Source organism: Nannospalax galili, unplaced genomic scaffold (genome assembly GCF_000622305.1).
Source record: "Nannospalax galili isolate Female #2095 unplaced genomic scaffold, S.galili_v1.0 scaffold1191, whole genome shotgun sequence".
NCBI lineage: Eukaryota > Metazoa > Chordata > Mammalia > Rodentia > Spalacidae > Nannospalax > Nannospalax galili.
In genome coordinates, this window is record NW_008330570.1 from 1,569,811 (window position 1) to 1,592,932 (window position 23,122).

A 23,122-nucleotide genomic window follows, 5' to 3' on the forward strand; every position below is an offset into this window, starting at 1 on the left:
GAACAAATCCTTTAAGAATGGATGGTTTCCAAATCTCTGTCATTAACAATACTGAGGCAAGACCTAATTAAGTTGTCAGCTAATAAATCATTAAAGATCATTTTCAATGATAAGTCATAGCCAAGTGGGATCCCAGCCCCAGTGAGGCAGAGACAGGTGACTGTGAGTTCAAGGCAAACCTGATCTGTATAGCAAGTTCCAGGCCAGGTGGGCTACAGGGAGACCCTGTCGCGAAAAAAAAAAAAAAACATAGGTTTTTGGATTTTTATCCTGTAACTCAAGAAGTATGGGGCTGAAGAGATGGCTCAGCAGTTAAGAGCACTGGCTGCTCTTGTAGAGGTCCCAGATTCAATTCCAAACACCTACATGGTGGCTAACAACTGTCCATAGCTCCAGTTCTAGGGGATCTGATGTCCACTTCTGACCTCCACAAGCATTTCATGACATGGGTATACTTACCTACATGCAAGCAATAGACTCATACACATAAAATAAAAATAATGAAGAAATATTTTAGGAAATGGTGAGCATTCTCATAGTGAAATTTTTCCTTTCCTATGTAATTTATGTAAATTAGGTTTCTTAGAGCTTGTCTAGTAAAATGAAAAATAGGAAGAGAACTAATGTTGAACCCAGTCCCTTTCTAGCAATAAGTACTATTCATCTACAGGTATAATAAGTATTGGGAAAAATTCAGCCCTATGAATTGTCATTAAGAGATGGGGGGTCATTACAACAAAATATTCATTTCTATATTTAATAGTTACTAATATTTAAAAGTAGTAAATGTTATTTTCATAAATTATAAACAAATAATATGACAACAGTAGATCTAGAAATTAACTTGATACCCTGTAGTTATAGGAAATAGGATCTGTAATTAGTGTCAGTTCATATGCATAGTTTTGTTGTAGATGTACATGACAAGTAAAGAATAAACTATAGTGGGATACAATTCTATGAGAAAAGTAGAATAAAAATATGGGTGCTACAAGTGTTATGAGGTAAGACCACTCACAGAAAATAGCCAAATGCAAGGCTTGGTGGTACACGCCTTTAATCCCAGCACGCGGGAGGCAGAGGCAGGCTGATCTCTGTGAGTTCAAGGCCAGCCTGGTCTACATAGTGAGTTCCAGGACCTCTGGGGCTACAGGGAGACCCTGTCTCAAAAAGACCAAAACAGATAAAAAAGAAAAGAAAATAGCCAAAAGAAAGTCTTTATAGCCCACCAGAGTCTTTCTCAGGGTAGGCTTTTATACAGAAAAATCAAAGCTCCCCCAACCCCAATAGATTCTCATAGCTCAGGAAAAGTTTCTAATAGTTTCTTCCTGCTGCAGGTACAAGCCAAGTGAAAAATACAAAAGCTTAGAAAAGCAGTTGGTCAGAGCGATCTGGCACCTGCTAACCTTTTTCTCAAACCCACATCGTGGTAACTGGGCCAAACTTTGAGCCAACTACCTCTTGGTTATAGTTGCTGGGAGCAGCTGGGGCTGCAACATGGAGGAGCTATGGTCAGTCCTGAAGTGCCTCATCACACGAGAAAAATAAAATTGTAAAAATTTCCAATTGGTAAAGAGCTTGCTTGAGTCTTTTTGGTTGAGTGATTATTATCACATTTTGAAATCTGGATTCTACTTAATGAATTTAAAAGCCTGATTAAGAGTTTAAAAGTTCAGTATGTCGATGACTATACCACTTGAATGTATTCAGTCTCCCCTGTCAGTAGATAAAACAGAAATCATTATCTTTTGAAACTATTCAAATTTAAGATAAAAAAAATTTTTAGGTAGCCAGAAGAAACATCTAGGGCTGGGCGTGGTGTCGCAGGCCTTTAATCCCAGCACTCTGGAAGCAGAGGCAGGCAGATCTCTGTGAGTTCGAGGCCAGCCTGGTTTACATAGTGAGTTCCAGGACAGGTGGGGTTACAGGAAAGACCCTGTCTCAAAATGACAAAAAAAAAAAAAAAAAGAACATCTAATTCCTGAAAAGTGCTTTGTGTATGAGCCTCCATAAGCCCCAAACCGTAAAGCAGTTCTTGCTTTGCAAACAAGCCCATCCAGGACCCCAAGCATAAATTTCTGCAAATAGGCCCTAAATACAAACCTTAAATATTCTCTTGAAAACCTTTCTGAGACCCTTATTTATCTGAAAGAAGACAGGCCTTGAATTCTCTACCTAACCTGCATGACTGTTTACATACCCAAAAGCACTTAAGCTCCTCTGCTGTTTGGCCCTCCTGACTACTGCAGACTCCCGCTGGTCAGTAGTCACCCTTCATTGACTAATAAAGGGTCATTGTGGATTGTATGAGGTTGGTCACTTTTTCTCTCCTACTTTTGACTCTTTCAACTCTTAATCCTAACATTTACCTAGGAAAGCGTTCCTATCCAGGAGAGAGTTAATAAAACTCCTAATTCATAACTGTGTGTTGGAGAATTAAAAAGATCACTTTCTGGATTAAGATAAAAAGCCTGAGGCTCTGAGCCATGAGGATTGGGCCAAGGAAGATGGCCAAAACAGATAGTCAAACAGCCCCTAGAAGACAGGAGTAGACAGAGGGGCCACCAGCCCTCCCCTCCCCTGAAAGCTTTCCTGATACTTGGGATCTTGGCTCCTAGGACTGGCCCCACCAGCCTCAGGGTGGAGTGGCATGGGCAAGGGGAGGGACAGCCCAGGGACAGTCCTGATGGCTGGCATACTACTGGATAGTGAATTTCTCCAACTTCCTTAGAGAGTGTCAAGCCTTAGGCTGATCCAGATGGCAAGTCACCACCCAGCTGTTGGGCTACCCAAGCTTGGGGTTGAGACTCCAGAAGCTGCTGCCTCAAAGTGACTCAGCAGAACTTCACAGAACCTTTGGACTTACTGGGAGTCCGCCGGACAGCCAGGAAAGGTTAGTCCCTCAAGCCTGCTTACCTATCAGATGGGCAGCTATAGCTGTGCCCTTGTTACAGAAAACAAAAACAAAAACAAACAAAAAAAAAAACACTCTTGGAACAGCTAAGAGATCAAAGCATTCACCCAGGAGAAAGTCTGAAAGCTTGTTTCTTCATTCTCCTGTGTGAGGTCCCAAAATTAGCAACAAAGGCTTCAAGATTTTCTGGGTCCAGAACAGAATTGAAAATGGGAATTATATAGACCTTTTAATTTTTTACTTATTACTATTATTGTTATTATTGATCTTTTTGAGACAGGGTCTCCCTGTAGTCCCAGCTTGCTTGGAACTCACTATGTAGACCAGGCTGGCCTTGAACTCACAGAGATCCACCTGCCTCTGCCTTCCAAGTGCTGGCATTAAAGGCGTGCACCACCATGCCTAGCTTATATAGACCTTTTTAATGTCATCATTTTATGGCTGGCACCTGGACCCTATGTCTCTTTTCAGGATGGGCCATGTTGTCTCAGGAAAAATTCCTGAGTTTAACTGGTCATCATAGCCTACAAAGTAGATATTTGAGGGTCAGGACATCTGCCACCTTTGGATCCATAGCTAGGCTAATTGGGCTAGGAATTGATCAGTCATTGCAGCTTACAAAAACAGATTATCACTGGTAAAAGTTTAGGTATCTGTCACATTTGATCTACACTTTGCTTGGACTAATTGAACCCAGAGCCTCATTAAACCATTTGGAACTTTTTATTCAATACTTGGCTGGAACTTTTTATTTTCTTAGTTTCACATCTTTATCAGCAGTTAGACATAGTAAGTGGAAAGTATCACAGAGCTTCAAAATATTATAGAGTAATAAAACATCTCAGGGTAATGAAAACATCACAGAACAATAAAACATCACTGGGTAATAAAACCCCACAGGATTGCATTTCAAGATCTCTACCTAGAAAGTAAAACAAAAAGAAACTAAAAAATAGTCTAAGCTTAAAGGATTATATAAGAATACAATTGTTGGGTGGGCATGGTGGTACACACCTTTAATCCCAGCACTCAGGAGGCAGAGGCAGGTAGATCTCTGTAAGTTCAAAGCCAGCCTGGTCTACATAGTAAGTTTCAGGTCAGCTGGGGCTACAGGGAGACCCTGTCTCAAAAAGAAAAGAAAAAAAAAGAAAAAACAATACAATTGTTACATGAATATAATGTCTCCTTATCACCGGGAGATCAGGGTTTCCGGACTCCACCCTTAATACCTAACAGAAGAGATAGTGTGCATTCTTCTAACAGGTAAACTTCTCGGGAAAGTCTTTAGAAGCAGAAGATGAAGCTGTGAACACTGTAGACTATAGACCTTCAACTAGCCACTGGGAAATGACCCTAAAATCTGGATCTTCACAGAAAGGGGATAGGACCAGGAGTTTCCACAGATCTACTGTGATCTTGTTGGGGATCACATACCCAGAAATAGAACAATCTGTGTAGCACAAAAGATTCCCCATTAGCCACCCACTGCTTTGTGGCAGTCCCTCCTGTTGCAAGTCTGACTACTTTGCTTCTTACTTCTCTCTGCTTTTGATCCTTTTCTCTCTCCACTGGAGCTTTCAGTAGGAGTTGACAAGACAGCCATACATGTTGACTCAGAAGTCCTGGAGTCCAGTGGACATTCTGTCATGAATTAACTCTGTGACCATTGTCAAATTCCACCCCCACACGAAAAGGAGCATGTCACCTGCTTTTGCCTCGTGTTGTAAGGCACAAGTAAGCACATCAGGCACTGTGACTTGTCCCCTTGACTCAGGTGCTCTCCTCTATCATACCCACAGCTTTGAAAGCCATCTCTGTCCCTTCATCTTCACTCTCCTCCAATGGTTGTACTGCCTTCCTCTCTACCAGCCACTGTGTCCATCTCAGAGCTAAACACAAGATGGCCACTCCTTCCCCTAAACATGATTTATCTCCCCAGAAGGGAGATCAATGACCCTTCCACACTCCTGCTCAGAACCAAAGAAGCACCCAGAGCTTGGTGAGCATGGGGACTATAGACAGGGCTGGCAGAGCTCTAGGCAGAGAGAAAATGGTCATTACAGCTTTTATTAGAGGAGGGGGGAGGCAGGTGAGTACCCTCAAGAACCCAGTTTGTATAATATTACATTCCTAAAATGAAGAAAGAGCACATCCACATCATGGACAATAGTATGAGCCTACCAACACATTCCCTCCTGATCATGTGCAATCTCTCAGTGAGCTGGGCCTACAGTGGCAGGTTATAAGGTGAAGCCAAGGGGGTAGGGGTTGGGGGTGAGATGTGATAATTAATCCTGCTTGTCAACTTTGAAGGTTATGGAATCACTGTGGAAACAAATCTCTGGACATGTCTGTGAGGAATTACCTAGAATAGGGTACTTGAGGTACCAATCCACTGTACATGTGAATGCTACCATTCATTCCATGGACTGGAATAAAAAGGAGAAAGCAAGGCAGTTGGGAGGATGGCTCAGTGGGTAAAACACTTGCTGTATAAACTTGAGAACCTGAGCTCAGATCTCCAGCCCCTATATAAAATCCAGGTAGAGTGGCACATATCTCTAACACCAGCAGAAAGATCCTTAGAATTCATTGCCCAGTCAACCTAGCCAAATTACTGAGCTCCAGATTCAATCAGAGACTCCATCTCAAAAAAAAAAAAAGATGAAGGGTAATTGAGGAGGACACCTGACATCAGTCTTTCACCTACACACATGGATGTATAGGCATGCACACCTAAACACATACAACACACATACATATACACATATACACACATACAAAAGGGGGAGGAGAAAGTGAGCTGAGCACATGCATTCATTGCTCGCTTCTTCCTGACTGCATACAATATGACTAACTGCCTCAAGCCCCTGCCATCAGGACTTTCTGCCATGATGGACTCTACCTTGATCTGTGAGCCAAAACAAACCCTTCCTTCTGTATTGATTTTGTCAGGTATTTTGTCAGAACAACAAGACAAGTAACTAACATGGGAAGAGAGAGGAGAAGGAAGGAAAAAAGGGAGGGAGGAGGAAATGAAGAAATGGTGGAAGAGAGAGAGTGAGAGTATGAAAGTGATAACCTTCCTCCCAGCTCCGTGACACCCCCACCCCACATCTGACCTCTGGACTAAGAGTGGCTGGGTAGACCTTGTGGATAGGCTTTCTAGCATGACTTAAGTGACTATATCTGATAAGGCCCCTTGGAGGTGTTTTTACTGGAGTGGCAATTAGTTGGACACCATCTGAGTTTTCTTCCATCATAAAAAACAAAGCAGACTCCAAACAAGCACCTTTTCTCTCCAACAGAAAAGAGGGCTGACATTTACTCTCTCTTCAAACTCACTTTTTTGTGTGTCCCTCTCTGCAGTATGCTCCACCCCTAGGAAACAGCAGCAGTTTGGATCTAGAGGCCTCAGGACACATGGCAGAGCTGGAGCCTGACTGACTGCAGAGAAAAAACACTGGGAGCCTGGAGGCCCAGCCATGGCTCTACTGCCAGACAAGGACAAGGATCCATATGCTGCAATCTCTGAAGGGTGTCTTCATGTGAATCCCAGAGAGACTGACCCTGACCCAGTCTCTGGTCTTCCCTGAGGGGCTCCTCATGTGCATCCCAGAGAGACTGACCCTGACCCAGGCTCTGGTCTTCCCTGAGGCCTAGCTCACCACCTTCCAGTTACTGCACTGTGTGGATATGGAGGTTCCAACCCTCCTAACAGCCCTGCCACCTAAAATCAATTGCTGATCCCAACCCAGGCATCCAGTGGTCCAAATCTCCCCTCTGAGTCCTCCACCAACAACCCTGGTTTGTAATCCCGGAGCTGTTCCAGTCCTGTCTCATGGAGATAGCTATGACAGCATTTATGGTCAATGTGAGTCAGGTCAGCACCAAGGTTCAACTGTTTGTCCCCATCTGCACAGAGGATATCTTTCAGTTCAGGTCTTCCATGGGCAGTGAAGAGTCACTATTCTTCCACAAAAGGGATCACAGAACTGGAGATGTAGCTCAGTGGTAGAGTGCGTGCCTCACATGCACAAGGTCCTGGGTTCATCCTCAATACTGGAAAAGAAAGGGAAGAGAAGGGTGCTTCCTAAAGTTGCCCAGTTTGAAATTCAATTAAGAAGGAGCTTCTGATTGTCCTACAATTGTTGAAACAGATCTCTGAGACACAAGAAAGCAGAGACAGAATCAATAAAATTGGATCTTTCTGAGAGTTCTTGCTAAGAAGGGCTTTAGACCTCAGAAAATCCCTTAAATATGAACCATCTTCAAATAATGTTAAATCAGAAAATACAGAGTTTAAACCATCTCAGGGTTCTGTTGTATATAGTTAGGAAGGGGAGATCACTAAAGTTCTCAAGTGCTCAACAGGAACTGAAAAGACTGAGATTTTAAATTTACAGATGCAGTCAGGGCTGTGGTGGCACACACCTTTAATCCCAGCACTCAGGAAGCAGTGGCAGGCAAATCTCTATGAGTTCAAGGCCAGCCTGGTCTACACAGTAAGTTCCAGGCCAGCTGGGGTTACAGGGAGACTCTGTCTCAAAAAGACCAAAAAATAAAAAATAAATAAAAAAATAAACTTACACATACAGCCAGCAAAACATAGCAAGGATGAAATTATTTCTCAGTTGGTCATGAAGCATTATTACTAGACACTTCAAGGAAAGTATACCTTGAAAAAGAAGTGGGAATCAAGTGGCAGAAACATGGATAAATTCATGAAATTTCTGACTGATGGTTCCTTGAGGCCTCTTGTGTTAGTCCATGTCTACATGTAGGAAGAGAAAACACTCTTTTCTAAGAATATGTCCTTAAGAGAAGCCATTATGCATTTCAGAAAGCAGCTATCAAGGGCTGAAGAGATGGCTCAATGGTTAAGGGTACTTTGCTGCTCTTTTGGAGGATCTGAGTTCCCATTCCTAGCACCCATGTTAGGGGGCTCACAGCTGCCTGTAACTGCAGCTCCAAGAGGATCTAATGCCTTCTTTGGACATCCTTAGGCACCTGCATGCACATGTACATACCCACACACAGACACATAAACAATAAAATAGATCTTAAAAAAAAAAGAAAAACTAAAAACAGCTGGGCATGGTGGCACATGCCTTTAATCCCAGCACTTGGGAGGCAGAGGCAGGTGGATCTTTGTGAGTTCTAGGCCAGCCTGGTCTACATAGTGAGTTCCAGGGCAGCTGGGGCTACAGGGAGACCCTGTCTCAAAAAGACAAAAAAAACAAAGCAAAACAAAAAACAGCTATCAGAGCTGGCAAGACGAATCACTGGTAAAGGTGCTTGCTGCCAAGCCTGATGACCTAAGTTAGATCCCTGGCAGCCACAGGGCAGAAGGAGAGAACTGAACATCTACAAGTTGTTCTCTGATCTTTACCTGTACTCTGGCATTCACTTGCCTTTGCCTGTATACACACACACACACACACACACACACACAAATAAAATCATGGGAAAAAAGTTTCTTCTACACCAGAGGCTTCCACAGCTCATGCCTCAGAATGACATCTTTAAACATATATGCATGCATGCTTCTATGCAGTACTTATCCACTATGGATATGACATGTAATTTCGGGTTTGGGATTTCTATCCATTGTTCCATCCTACTAACAGGTAAGGCTAAGGAGGGTGAGAAATGTGTCAATTTTGTTCAGCAAAGTATTCCAAATACCTAAAAAGTGGCTCATATCTATGTCCAATAGCTATGTTGGATAAATGAAGAAAAACATACACTAGAGACAAGACAGCCTCTAACACATGGTGCGGGAAAACAGGATTTTCACATGTAGAAGAATGGAACTAGATCCATACCTCTCACTTTGAGCAAAAATCAATTCAAAATGGATTGAAGACATTAATATAAGACTTGAAACTTTTTGGGGGGTCTTTTTGAGACAGGGTCTCCCTGTAGCCTTAGCTGACCTGGAACATACTATGTAGACCAGGCTGGTCTCGATCTTACACAGATCTGCCTGCCTATGCCTCCCTAGTGCTGGGATTAAAGGGGTGTGCCAACACGCTCAGTGACTTGAAACTTTTTTTTTTTTTTGTCTTTTTTGAGACAGCGTCTCCTTGTAGCCCCAGCTGTCCTGGAACTCACTATGTAGACCAGGCTGGCCTCAAACTCACAAAGATCCGCCTGCCTCTGCCTCCCAAGTGCTGGGATTAAAGATGTGTGCCACCACGCCCGGCTTGAAACTTTTTTATGTGTATGTGTCTGTGTCTGTGTGAGTGTATGTGTGGGAGGGCCCAAGGAGGCTGGAAGAAACCTTCATATCCCCTCAAGCTGGAGTTACAGGCATTTGGGAGCCTCCCCATGTGGGTGCTGGGAACCAAACTGGTGTACCTGGAAGAGCAGGGAGCACACTTAACAGTTGAGCCATCTTTCCAGGCCCAAGACCTGAAACTTTAAGACTACTATAGGGGGAAAACTTCAAGAAATTAGCACAGGCAAAGACTTTCCAAAAAGGACTATATTAGCACAGGAAATAATCTTAAGAGTTGACAAATGGGGTCAGCGAGATGGCTCAGTGGGTAAAAGTCCTTGCTGCGCTGAAAAAATAAAAAAGGTGAGATATACTGTCAAGCATCGGTAATTTCAGCACTCCTAGGTGAGGTGGGAGATGGAGACAGGAAGGTCACTCAGATGCTTGTGGGCCAGCTACACCTGGAGTATACAGCAGCATACCAGCAGAAACAACAAGACTCTGTCTCAACAAGGTGGAAGGAGAGAACCGACTCCTGAATGTTGTCCTCTGAAGGCCACATGCTGGAAGGAGTGTATACCCCTGACACACACAGACACACACACACACACACACACGCAATAATAATAGTCAATTTTAATAAAAAATAGACAAATGAGATTATAGGACATGAAAGGGCTTCCCCCAAGAAAAATAAACAATTGCCAGGGTGACCAGATAGCCCATAGGATGGGGGAAAAATCTCCACAAACTGCACATCAGACAGGGGATTAATATCTAGGATATATAAAGAACTGAAAAAACAAAAAAATCAATGAAATAATGAATTTAATATACAGTTCTCAAAAGAAGAAATAAAAATGTCCAATAAATTCTTGAAAAGTGATCAACATTCTTAGCTACCAGGTAAATGAAAATTAAAACTGAGATTCTATCTCACAGCAGTCAGAATGGCTATCATTAAGAAAACAAATGACAACAAATGCTGGTGAGGATGTGAGGAAAGACAAACTCATGGGTTGAAGATGTAGCTCAGTTTAAAGTGTTTGCCTAGCATGCACAAAGCCTTGGGTTCAATCCTACCACATAAACTGGGCATAGTGGTGCATGCATGTAAGTCTAGCACTTGAGAGGTCAAGGCAGAAAGATCAGATGTTCAGGGTTAGCCTCAGCTACATAGTTTGAGAACAGTCTGAGATACATGAGACCCTGTTTCAAAAGAGAAAAAAGAGCCACAGCTGTGCACACATGAATGGGCAAAGTATCTCTGTGGCATGCTCACAGTCCTTCAAGAGCTGGGTCACATGGTGGCTCTATTTCCAGTACTTTGAGGAACATTTATACTGATTTTTGTTGTAGCTATACAAGGTGAGGTGGAAGCTGATCTCAAACTCAAGGTCTTCCTGTCGCCTTCCAAAGTAATGGGATTATATGTATGCACCTGGCCTGTTTCTTCCTTCCAGCTGCTCTAATCTGCTAGTCCATATTTCATTTGTCCTGATAAATCTTAACTCTGGCTGATGGCCCCCATTCAATAAGCTAATTTCTGATTGTTGGAGGTTCCATAAAAGACTCTAGGCCTATAGGTGTTGGAGGGGACACAGTTTCCACCTGTGTAAGCTGAAGGTGTGTAAATAGGCGAGAAGACTTCCTACGCTTTGGGCTCCCTCTTCTTATCCTTTCCTCAGCCTACCCATTTGCTCCATGTGAATCTCTCAAAGGCACAGAGACCTGGCATGCTCCACAAGCTAATCATCTTTTTGTACAAGTCTGAGGGTTAACCTTTTCCATGCACGTTACTTCTTTCCTGGCTTTGGCCATATTTTGAGATATTCTTCTGATATTACAGACTTAGATGGGATTCAACATGGGATGGGGAATGGAGCCTTCTGAAGAGTCCTCATGGGAGATGAGAAAACAGGGCCTTAAAGAATGAGAATGTTGGGATTGGAGAGATGGCTCAGCAGTTGAGAACACTGGGTGCTCTTGCAGAAGACCCAAGTTAAGTTCCCAGCACCCACATGGTGGTTAACAACTGTCTGTGATTTCAGTTTTAGGGGATCTGACACCCTTTTCTGGCTCAGTGAGCATTGCAAGACACAGGTACACTTATGTGCAGGCAGGCAAAACACTAACATGCATAAAATAAAACTAAATTAATTTTTTAAAAAAGAGCACTGGCTGCTCTTGCAGAGGACCTGGGTTCTGTTCCCGGCACCCACATGGCAGCTAACAACCATCTGTAACTCCAGGTCCAGGGGATCCAATGCCTTCTTATGGCCTCTGCAGGCATTACACACACTTGTAGTACATGTGCAGGCAAAACATTCTTTTAAAAAAAAGACTGAGCCAGGTGTGGTGGCACACACCTTTATTCCCAGCACTTGGGAGACAGAGGCAGTCAGATCTCTGGGAGTTAAAGGCCGGCCTCGTCTACATAGTGAGTTCCAGGACAGCTGGGGCTACAAGGAGACCCTGTCTCAAAAAGACAAAAACAAAAGAATGAGAATGTTTGGTCAGCAAGATGGTTAAGCAGGTAAAGATGCTTGCCACACAAGCCTGGCAAACTGAGTTTGACCCCAGAACCCATGTAAATGTGGAAGGAGAGAAATGACTCCACAAAGTTGACCTCCACACATGCATCATGTTATGCCCCACACACAAATTTAAAAAATAAATGAATAATGTTCAAAAACAATGAGAACATTTTCTCTACTTGAGAGGGGGAGATTTGTCAACATAAATTTTTTTGTCTTTTTTTTTTTTTTCGGAGCTGAGGACCAAACCCAGGGCCTTGCACTTCCTAGGCAAGCACTCCATCACTGAGCTAAATCCCCAACCCCTTTGTTATTTTGACTTTTTTTTAATCTAAATTTTTAAAAATCAGAAAGAAGTTCTCTGAAGCATAATGTTTATTGAGACCAGTATTGTAATGGGACCACATGTGCTGCAGTAAACTGTGGTCCTTTGTAAAGAGGTTGAGGCAAGGGGCAGTATTTAAAGACAGAAATAAGGACTACATCAGACATTTTGTAATAATAATCCTTGGTTAGAATGATTGATAACAATAATGGCATTAGTCAGGATTTGAACAGGTGGGCCCTAGGTAGATGCCTCTGTAAAAGTGATCTCTCTCTCTGTCTCTTTCTGTCTCTCTGTCTCTCTCTCTCAGATGGATTCTCACTGTGTTGCCCAGTCTGGTCTAGATCTAGTTCATGATTCTCCTACCTCAGCCTTCTGAGTATCTGGGATTAAAGGCAAATGGTACCACACTTAGGCATAGAAGTCCCTTTTATATAAGATTGTGGTGGCCTCTATGCAAGATCTAGCCTGTGACTTCCATGATAGTTATAATCAAGCAGTCATGCATAAGAACCTTCACTTGTTAAGCCAGGCGTAGTGGTACATGCCTTTAATCCCAGCACTCAGGAGGCAGAAGCAGGCAGATCTCTGTGAGTTAAAGGCCAGCCTGGTCTACACAGTGAGTTCTAGGACAGCTGGGGCTACAGGGAGACCCTTTCTCAAAAAGACCCAACCAAAAAAAAAAAAAAAAAAAAAAAGAAAAAAAAAGAACCTTCACTTATAATCTGCCTTTTTTTTCTTTTTGTTGGGTAGGGTTGACAAGCAACTCCATTTTGGTACTGACAACTTTCATATTTCTTTCACAAAAGTGCTATTGAGATTAGATCTTATTCTTTAAGTGCCAAATTTCTTGTGTACCTTGGGGAATGATCCTTGCTCGGAGACACTAGAATCTGACCATCAAGTAGCAAGATATATCCAATACATAAGTTATAAGAATGACCAAAACATCCAGTTTTTCTTACTTAAAAAAAAATTTCTTGGGGTTGAGAAATGGTTCAGTGGTTAAGAACACTGGCTGTTCTTGCAGAAGACCCTGGTTCAAATCCCAGAACTTACAGGGCAGCTAACAACTGTCCGTAGCGCCACTTCCAGGGGATCCAGTGGCCTCTTCTGTCCTCCATAGGCATTGCACAACATGGGTGCACTTACATATATGCAGGCAATACATGCATACACATAAAATTTTTTTAATTAAAAAATTGATTTTATATATGCATGTGTCTGAGTGTATGTGTACCACATGTGTGCAGGTACCTGCAGAGGCCAGAAGAGGGAGGTAGAGACCCTAAAACTGGAGTTACATACAGGTGGATGTGAGCCATCTGATATGGGTGCTGGAAATTGAACCTAGGTCTTCTACTAAAGCAGCAAGTACTCTTAACTACTGAGCCATCTCTCCAGCCTCAACCCCCTCCCTTTTTCTAAAGACAAGGTCTCTTGATTAAAATTTATTATGTGCATGTATGAAATTCTCAAAGAATAAATTTTAAATGTTATATTAAAAATAATGAAATAGCCAGGCATGGTGGCACACACCTTTAATCCCAGCACTTGGGAGGCAGAGGCAGGCGGATTTTTGTGAGTTCGAGGCCAGCCTGGTCTACATAGTGAGTTCCAGGCCAGCTGGGGCTACAGGGAGACCCTGTCTCAAAAAGACAAAAATAATAAAATAACAATAATAATAATAATAATAATAATAATAAATAAAGACAAAATCTGTGTTTGTTGCCCAGACTGGCCTTGAATTAATAATATTCCTGTCTCAACCTCCACAGTCACAGAGATTATAAGCAAGTGACTCTGTACTGGCTGTATCTACTCTCCTAACTTGGTGGTGCCCCAGAGACCCCTCACAGTACATCTGACAATGTCTGGAGACAGTTCTTAATTACTTAACTGGGTATTTTGGGGTGGTAAACATCATACAGTACATGGGATAATCTCCCTCAACCAAGTATTACCTAATACTAAATGTCAACTGTGCCAACATCAAGAATTCCTGATATAGGGGCTGGAAAGATGGCTCAGTGGTTAAGACCACTGTCTGCTCTTGCAGAGGGCCTGAATTTGGTTCCTAGCACCCACATGGCTGCTAACAACTGTCTTTAACTCCAGTTTCATGGGATTCAACACCCTCTTCTAACCTCCATGAGCATTGGATGGCATGGGTGAACTTACATACATGCATACACTAACACATAAAATAAAAATAATGTATAAAATATCTTTAAAAAGAATTCCTGATGCAGTCTATTAATACAGCATTACTTTATTATTCTATTTTCCAGTTCTGCAGATGGAACCTATATCCAGAGCACAGCACATCTCCCTACCACTGAGCTTCACCATCCCATCCCACTCTCCACCTGGTCCCATACAGTTTAAAAATTTTTTATTTTTATTATGTGTATGAATGTTTTGCCTACATAGAAGTGCACCGTGTGTGCAGTGCTCATGGAAGCCAGAAGAGGGTGTCAGATTCCCTGGAACTGGAGTTAAGAATGGTTGTTCCTCATGTGGGTGCTGGTACTCAAACCCGGTCCTCTGCAAGAGCAGCCAGTGCTCCCAATCTCTGTGCTATCTCTCCAGCCCTTTATTTTTTTTGGTGGGGAGGGGACTGTATTTTTGAGACAGGGTCTCCCTGGAGCCCCAGCTGGCCTGGAACTCACTATGTAGGCCAGGCTGGCCTGGAACTCACAGAGATCCACCTGCCTTTGCCTCCTAAGTGCTGGGACTAAAGGCACATGCCACCTCACCCCACTCTCCAACCCTTTTTAAATTTTTTATTTTATGTGTATGAATGTTTTGCCTGCATGTATGTAAATGAACCCTTGTTGTGAAGTGCCCACGGAGGCCAGAAGAGGGATTCGGATTTCCTGGAACTAGAGTTACAAACAGCTGCCATGTTGGTGCTGGGAACCGAACCCAGGTCTTCTACAAGAGCAGCCAGTGCTCTTAACTGCTGAGCCATTTCTCCAGCACCCCCATACAGCTTTTAATCAGCCCCAAACCATCTCATTGGGCTGTTTGTCCCCTAGGACTGTCAGAAAGTGGGAGGCAGCCCTAAGAACCCCAGGACCCTCCCTCTCTCCCTCCCCCTCTTTTCTCAGCAGTATCTGGCCTTCATTGGGTATTAAAGATACCTGTCCACAAGATGCCACAGCTATAGCATTAATGTACCAAGAGCCTGGATTGTTTGGGAAAGAAACCTATCCTGGTCTTACTGAGTTGAGTTTACATTGTTCTAGAGAAGGAGGTTTTCCGGGCTGGAAGAGATGGCTCAGCGGTTAACAACACTGGTTTTTTTTTTGCAGAAGACACGGGTTTGCCTCTTCTGATCTCCGCGTGCATTGCAGGACACGGGTGCACTTACCTACATGCAGGCAATACACGCATACACATAAAATTTAAAAAATAAAGTATTTTTAAAAAGTTTTTTTTTTTTAAAAAAAAAAAGAGACGTTTTCTCTCCTTGAAATGAGAGCTGGAATGGCTCCCTCCCTCCCCCCAATCTGAAGAAAAGAAAAATCTGATCTGCCAATCTATATAGCTTTGCATAAAGTGAAAAGCACGAAGTGCTGGGCTGGTCTCTTTAGTCCCGCCCCTTGGCGGGTCCAGAGTTCGGGCATCCATTCTGCAGGTTCCAGGACTCAGGGGTGCGGCCTCCAGCCACCACAGGAGCCAAGGCCGCACAGCACCAGCTGAACCTGCTTAATAAGTAACTGCCAAGGTCTGTAGGGGCCCGACGACCGGGACTGGGGTTTCCAATCCGGAAACAGTAATTTGCTACGGTCATTCAAGGTTTTCCGGGATCTGCTGCATCTAGTGCTGGACTGGAGTCTCTCGGGTAGGGGACCAATCTAGAGACTGCAGGATCCTGCCTGCAGGGGAGTTGCACCAGCTTGTTCTGCCCTCCTCTGACCAGAGACTGGGGCTTCTGCCTGCCCACCCTGTGTTCTTAGCATGCTGGCCGTCCACTTTGATCAGCCCGGCGGAGCAGAAAACCTCTACCTGAAGGAGGTGGCCAAACCATGCCCGAAAGAGGGGGAAGTCCTCCTCAAAGTGGCGGCCAGCGCCCTGAACAGGGCGGACTTACTCCAGGTACCCAGGGGTCCCAGTGACTGGTGCAGGGTGGGACTCCAGGGCTCAACCTCAGTCTTCAATGAACTGACCAGACTGAGAAAACTGGACTTGTGAGGATGGGGATTTTGAGATCCAAAGCCAAATAGCCCCTGTGTTTAAATAAGGGTCTGTGCTGAGGATGGAGCTCACTGATAGAGCCTTTACCGGGTGGGAGGGAGGGAAGGAGAGAGAGAGAGAGAGAGAGCCGTTACCGGGGGGGAGGGAGAGAGGGAGAGAGAGAGAGAGAGAGAGACAGAGAGAGAGAGAGAGAGAGAGAGAGAGAGAGAGAGACAGAGACAGACAGAGAGAGACAGAGAGAGACAGAGACAGAGACAGAGAGACAGAGAGAGAGACAGAGAGAAACAGGAGAGGAGAGAATGGTGTGCAGGGGGATTTGGGCTTTACCCCTAATTCACTCCTTGGACAACCCCATTTAATATTCTACAGTTAAAGAAACTGAAGACCTAGGATAAAGTTAGGTAAGGTCCCTTCATATTCCTATCCTCTGTTTAGTAAATGACCAGCTGAACTGATGTACCAGTGGAATCCAAACTGAAAAGAAGTACTTATTAATTAAAATCAGTTAGGACTCTCTCCAGGCCTTGAATTTGACCCATCTTCAGCCCATGATCCTTATTTAACAGTCCCTTTTGAAAATAGGCTGGCTTTCAGTTAAGATAGGAGCATATCCTAAGGGTGCACCAATGTGGACTGATTGTTGTTATATATAGTCCACTCTAACCCTTCACCTATACTCTTGTAAGTAACCCCAATAAACTCATTAGTTTAGGAAAAAAGTTGCAGTCCAACCATGAAATAGAATGTGCCTAGGCAACTTTTATTTTGTATTTATTTATTGTTTTAAATTTTTTATTTTTTAAATTTTGAAATAGGGTCACCAAATGTAGCCCAGGATGACCTCAAACATAAGAATTTCCCACTTCAGTCTCCAGAGTGCTGAGATTACTCCTGGCTGCAGTTTTAGGAATGAGTGATCCCAGCACTTTAGAGGCTGAGGCAGGAGGGTTGCCCAGAGTTTGACCTTGTAGAAGCAAAACAAAACAAAACCAAGAACAATAAAAACAGAATGAAGTAGGGCTAGGGGTATAATTCAGTGGTAGAACACTTGCCTAGCATGCTCAAGCTCCTGGATTGGATCCCCGGTACTACAAAAGCAAACAGTAAATAAATAAAAGCAGATTTGTAGATGGAAGGAAAGCTGAATGTGTAGCCCAGTTGGTAGTGCACTTGCCTAACATACACGAGGGTCTGGCTTTGATCTCCAGCACTGCATAAACCTGGCATGGTATCTTACAGCTAAGTAGATTGGGGTCAGTTAGAAGTGCATCAGGAGCTAGGATGATAACTCAGTTCAAAAAGTGCTTGTGGAGCAAGCATGAAGACCTGAGTTTGGATCCCTGACACTCACATGAAAAGCCTGGTGTGCCTGTAATCCCAATGCTGGGGTGGCAGAGACAGGAAGATCCCTGAAGCTTGCTGAACAGCCAGTCTAGCTGAATAGGTAAGCTCCAGTTTCAGTGAGAGATTCTGCCTCAAAATATGAAGTGGAGGGCAGGGCATGATGGACACCTTTAGTCCCAGCACTTGGGAGGCAGAGAGGCAGATCTCTGTGAGATTGAGGCCAGCCTGGTCGCCATAGAAAGTTCCAGGCCAGTTGGAGCTACAGGAAGACCCTTCTCAAAAAACATAAAACAAAACCAAAACAACATATATAGTGGAGAGCAATTGAGAAGGACACTTAATGTCAACCTCTGACCTCCAGATGCATGCATACACGTGTGTGAGTGCACATACACATATATGTGCACATACACAGAGAAATGTGCATCAGAATCAGCTAGGGAACTTTTTCAAATAAGCATATCAGGGCCCAGACAATTGTAGTTTGAAAAAGTTCCTTGGTGGTTCTGATGCAAAACTCCAGGTAGGAGGTCCTTATGATTTAAAGTTTTTGAGGCCAGGGGCAAGTATAGAGCCTGCTCCTCAATAAATGTCAGTAATCAAACTGGAGAGATGGCTCAGTGGTCAAGAATACTTGCAGTTCTTCCAGAGAATCCAGGTTTGAATTTCAGTACCTACATGGTGGCTAACAACTGTTTGAAACTCCAGTTCTAGGAGTTCTAACACCCTCCTCTGGCCTCTGCAGACACTGCACACATGTGGTACACTTACATATATGCAGGCAAAACACATGTACACATAAAATAATAAAAGTAATAAAATATTTTTTTAAATGTCAGCAATTACTGAGAAGTCCAGTTTCATTCATGATCCCTCTGCTAATTTATTAGTCTTGGATAAGGCATTTCTCTGCCCTGGCCGGTTTCTTTATTTATAAAACAAAGGGTTTACATGAAATAACTGAGGACCCAACCAGTTATGGTACAAATTGATTATGTGACCTATAGTCTTTTATTTACATAAGCCAAGCGCTACCCTCCTCCACATTTTACTTGCTTACAAAACCAGACTTCATTCTGAATTTTTTGTTTGTTTGAGAAAATGAAGATCTACTGGAGAGGGGCCAGGGATGGTGACATAGATTTCTAATCATATCCCTACTTGATGTGCCTCTTTCTTTGCAGAGACAAGGCCAGTATGACCCACCCCCAGGAACCAGCAGCATTTTGGGACTTGAGGCATCTGGACATGTGGTTGAGTTGGGGCCTGGCTGCCAGGGACACTGGAAGATTGGGGATTCAGCCATGGCCCTGCTGCCTGGTGGAGGCCAAGCTCAGTATGTCACTGTTCCTGAAGAGCTCCTCATGCCCATCCCAGAGGGACTGACCCTACCTCAGGCTGCAGCCATCCCAGAGGCCTGGCTTACTGCCTTCCAATTGTTACATCTCTTAGGTAGGAAGCCCCTGCTCACTCTATACAATGTAGCTCAGCTCCCCAATGAACCAGCCTCTCCAAACTCCAGCAATCTTCCAGGAAAGCCAGCCCCACTACCCAATCCTGCTGTATCACAAATGCCAGGCAAACAAACCACATTATAATGGTTTCATATAGAGGCTGAGAATGCTGGTTAGCTGATAGAAGGCCTGTGCACATCTTAACACAAGACCCAGGAGCAGTTTCTGCTTCTCAAATAATGCTGACTTCTCTTTGGGGCCAATGCAATAGAAGGGTAAGGGTGGGATGTATCTCAGTGGTAGAACATTTGTTTAGCATGCTAAAGGACCTGGGTTTGATCTCCAGCACTGAAAAAGAAATGAAGGAAGGAAGAGGGGGGAGAGAAAGAGGAAAAGCAGGAAAGAAAATATATAGCTATAGAGTTTGGAAAGGTAGTTTTACCTCTAACTGCAACTGAAGTCTGAGATGGGAAAAGCTAGTGTGAGCAAGGGTGGCCAGGGAAGGCTTTTAGGAACAGAAGAACATGAGTTGTGATGGACAGAAGGTACATCAAGGTGGCCCAAGAAAGAGCATCAAGGAGATGGCAGCCCATCCACTCAGAGATGGAAGACTGCTATTGCCATTTATGAATGATAAGGCTGTTCAGATTGTGATGGTTTTGAATGCCAGACTGCCTGGACTCAATGCAAAGCCAATAGAGAACCACTTAGCATTTTGAGAAAGATCATAAAGAAAGTTCCATTTTTCGAAGAGGAGCCTGGTGTCTGTGTATGATGCCTAGACCAGTAAGACCAGCTGAAGCCAGATTCAGATAAAGGATTGGCTTTAGGTGATAATAAAGGGAATGGGGGTTATTCTTGCTTATTCAAGTGTGTAGGTCAAAGACATGCGTTTGAGTATTTTATCATACATTCAAACAGAGATCATGGATGTGGCTACCAATAGTTTTGTTACTAAAGTTCATTTCCCACTTGTTCAAAGGCAGCAGTACAGTAAGACAAAAAAATAACTGTCAATATGCTCCATTCAGAAAGCAAGAGATTTGGTACTTGGTCCAAGGGTAGGCTATGCCTGTGTGGGTATGTGTATTCCTACAGTCCGATGGCAGAGTGAAAACTTCTTATACTTTTTGTCACAGGCCATGTTCAGGCAGGAGAATTTGTGCTAATCCACGCAGGATCAAGTGGTGTGGGTACAGCTGCCATCCAACTGACTCAGATAGCTGGCGCTATTCCTCTGGTCACGGCTGGCTCCGAGCATAAGCTTCAGATGGCAGAAAAGCTTGGAGCAGCTGCTGGATTCAATTACAAAGAAGAAGACTTTTCTGAAGCAACTCTGAGATTCACTAAAGGTAAAGAACTGTTTGTGCTACTTAGCAGGTATTGAAAAGATGATAAAATCCTCCCCAGTCCATGGTGGCTAGTACTCTGGATATATCTCAACTCTGCTGAGCCCAGTACAGCTGCCCTGGCCAAATTCGTGCATGCTGGTGTTTGACCAGGGGAGACTGGCAGTCAGCATTTAGGTCTGAGATGATTTCCATGTGCCTCCACCCAATGGTTCCATGCAGGGCCTTGTGCATCCAGGGGTAGCACTCTACCACTGACAGCTACATCCCTAATCTTGCAAGTGACATGACTCATACATGCTTTAGAAACTGCATAATAATACAGAGTTGACTTGGAATTATTCAGGACCTCTTCTTCCCAACCAGCCACTCTGTAGTGAGTTAACAGGACGCGTGGAACACAGACCACACCGGAGTCCAGCATAGTAGGGTTGGAGATAGGATAAGCAGATGTATCTCTGCTTTCCAATTCCAAATCTGGATATTTTTGAGACAGGGTTTCATGTATCCGAGGCCAGTCTATATTTACTATATAGCCAAGAGTGACCTTGAACTTCCAATTTTCCTATCTCCATCTCCTGAATGCTAGGATTACAAGTGTGTGCCATGTCCCCCAGTTTATATGGTTCTGGGGATAAAGCCCAGGGCTTCATGCATTCTAGGCAAATACTTTACCAATTGAGCTACATCTTTAGCTAAATATCTGGTTATTTTCTATTCTTTTTTGCTTTTCATATGCATAGAAAAGGAGAGATAAAAACAAAATTAGCAAACTGTGATTCTGATAACCCAGTGCAATAATTTGTAACTTAGATGTAAACAGATCAGTCTGCTCTGTAGTCTGGGATGGACTTCCTCTTTACTATTCCTACCCATACCTGGATACCAGTGGGACTGTATTCTTGAGATGAGATGAGATGTCAGGTCTTGATGTTGCCCCATTTCTCTTTCTGTGATGAGGCAGGGTCAAGAAATCATAAAAGATGAACTACATAACACATGCTATGATAGAGTTCTGTTACTCAAACTCCACTTAAAATGATATTTCTATAGTCAATGTTTCTAGTTCCAACATACACATTTAACATTTGTATTTTGTTTATTTATATTTTATGTATGAGTGTTTTGCCTGCATGCATTTAAGTGCACAAGTGTTGTACAATGCCCACAGAGGACAGAACAGGGCATCAGAGCCCCTGGAACTGGAGTTAAGGAGTGTTGTTAGTCACTATGTGGGTGCTGGAAACCAAACCTGGTCCTTTGCAAGAGCAGCCAGTGCTTTTAACTGCTGAGCCATCTCTTCAGTCCTGATTTGTAATTTTTGAGGTAAGGTCTCACTATGTAGCCCAGACTGGCCTTGAATATGAGATTCTGTTGCCTCTTCTCCCAAGCACTGGGATTACAGGTTCCACATTTGATTCCCTCTATTTATTTTTACCCCAATATCCACAAATATACCACGAAACCTATTTTGTACCTAACGTTCTGTCTAATATTACCAATCTATTTCCTATGTAAGGTGCTGGAGTTGATCTTATTCTAGACTGCATAGGCGGATCCTATTGGGAGAAGAACGTCAACTGCCTAGCTCTTGATGGCCGCTGGATTCTCTATGGTCTGATAGGTGGAGGTGATGTCAGTGGGCCCCTCCTTTCAAAGCTACTTTTTAAGCGAGGAAATCTGATCGCTAGTTTGCTGAGATCTAGGAACAAAAAGGTGAGTGAAAAGAAATACCATACAAACACAGAAAACTGTGCTTTTGCACTATCCCCAGGCATAGCTTACCTTAGGGCACCTATCAAGAAACCTGCCACCTGGTGGATAAGTACATTAACTTTTCAGACAACTAATTCAGATTAGTCAACAGAAGCCTTGGACACATCCCATACTTCATATATATAATTTTCTATCAGAAAATTTCAAGGTAGGACTCAAGTGTTCTAAGAAAGCCTATTAGGTAAGTAAGCCTCTATCTTCAACAGGTTTTATGTCCCTAAAATCTTCCCCTGTAGTGTTCTAGCAGATGCCAGTTTGGGGAATGTATTCATTCCATCACAGTTTCACACCGAATGGGGAAGAGGAAAGCTTAAGAGTCCCTTTTGCACTGACAATATGTAAGTCTGTCACACCAGTATTGTATGTACTTCAGTCTTTACCTGGTACAGAACAGAGTTGTACATTTGACAGCAAGCACCTACATGGTGGGAAGTGAAAGGAGTGTGCTGTTTCAGATGGTCAGAGAGCATTAGGGTTAAGCAGGATGGGGAGTGGAGGGATAAGACCACTCTTCAGGTTGCTGTTCTTCTTTTCCTTAGTACAAGCAAACTCTGGTGAAAACTTTCACGGAGCAAATTCTTCCTCACTTCTCCAAGAACAGCCCCCAACGTCTGCTGCCGGTTCTGGACAGAGTCTACCCAGTGACTGATATCCAAGCGGCCCATAAATACATGGAGGCTAACAGGAACGTGGGCAAAATAGTCTTGGAGCTGCCCCAGTGAAGGAGGAGGAGACAAGCACAGGACACGGCCATCCCAAAGCAATCTTGGGGCAGATTCTACTTCCAGATCCGGCGTGTAAAGCTGGTCTAAGGAAATAAAAGAGAGGATGTGAAGGGCGGAGTGCTCACTATGGGGACGCAGGAGCGAGGGGAGGGGTGCGGGGAGCAGAGGTGGAAGTCAGGATCGTCAGCTGATACACAACCAGAGGCCCAGGCCCAGGCCTAGAGTCACAGGCAGGGGGGGCCCCGCAGGGCTCCGCTTCTCCAGCACCCGCC

The 23,122-nt window shown here is 43.7% G+C and overlaps 2 protein-coding genes across 5 annotated transcripts in view; both read left to right on the forward strand.

The window, feature by feature from the left end:
• The window catches only part of Pfn4 (profilin family member 4), a 35,014-nt gene extending 27,705 nt beyond the window's left edge, over window positions 1-7,309 (forward strand). For all 3 annotated transcript variants that reach the window (XM_029553897.1, XM_029553894.1, XM_029553891.1), the window contains one exon: window positions 6,284-7,309. In XM_029553897.1, coding sequence (XP_029409757.1) covers window positions 6,284-6,357 — 74 coding nt within the window. In that variant the 3' untranslated portion in view covers window positions 6,358-7,309. The remainder of the gene's footprint in view (window positions 1-6,283) is intronic.
• An 8,303-nt stretch (window positions 7,310-15,612) lies between these two features.
• Tp53i3 (tumor protein p53 inducible protein 3) lies at window positions 15,613-22,960 on the forward strand. 2 transcript variants are annotated; one of them, XM_008848767.3, is made up of 5 exons: window positions 15,618-16,103; window positions 18,731-18,998; window positions 20,140-20,352; window positions 21,869-22,065; window positions 22,665-22,960. In XM_008848767.3, exons 1-5 carry the CDS (start codon window positions 15,966-15,968, stop codon window positions 22,845-22,847), a joined length of 999 nt encoding a protein of 332 aa, XP_008846989.1. In that variant the 5' UTR covers window positions 15,618-15,965; the 3' UTR covers window positions 22,848-22,960. The 2 variants fall into 2 exon arrangements, with proteins under 2 accessions (XP_008846996.1, XP_008846989.1); XM_008848774.3 differs by lacking the exon at window positions 21,869-22,065 and having other exon boundaries at window positions 15,613-16,103; window positions 22,665-22,774.
• Window positions 22,961-23,122: the final 162 nt, after the last annotated feature.

Excerpts from the sequence above, each read along its gene's own strand:
- Tp53i3 (XM_008848767.3), top strand. The coding sequence starts at position 15,966 with ATGCTGGCCGTCCACTTTGATCAGCCCGGCGGAGCAGAAAACCTCTAC. Across the intron at positions 16,104-18,730 it reads ACAGGGCGGACTTACTCCAG|AGACAAGGCCAGTATGACCC; the intron begins GTACCCAGGGGT and ends CTTTCTTTGCAG. Across the intron at positions 20,353-21,868 it reads AACTCTGAGATTCACTAAAG|GTGCTGGAGTTGATCTTATT; the intron begins GTAAAGAACTGT and ends TTCCTATGTAAG.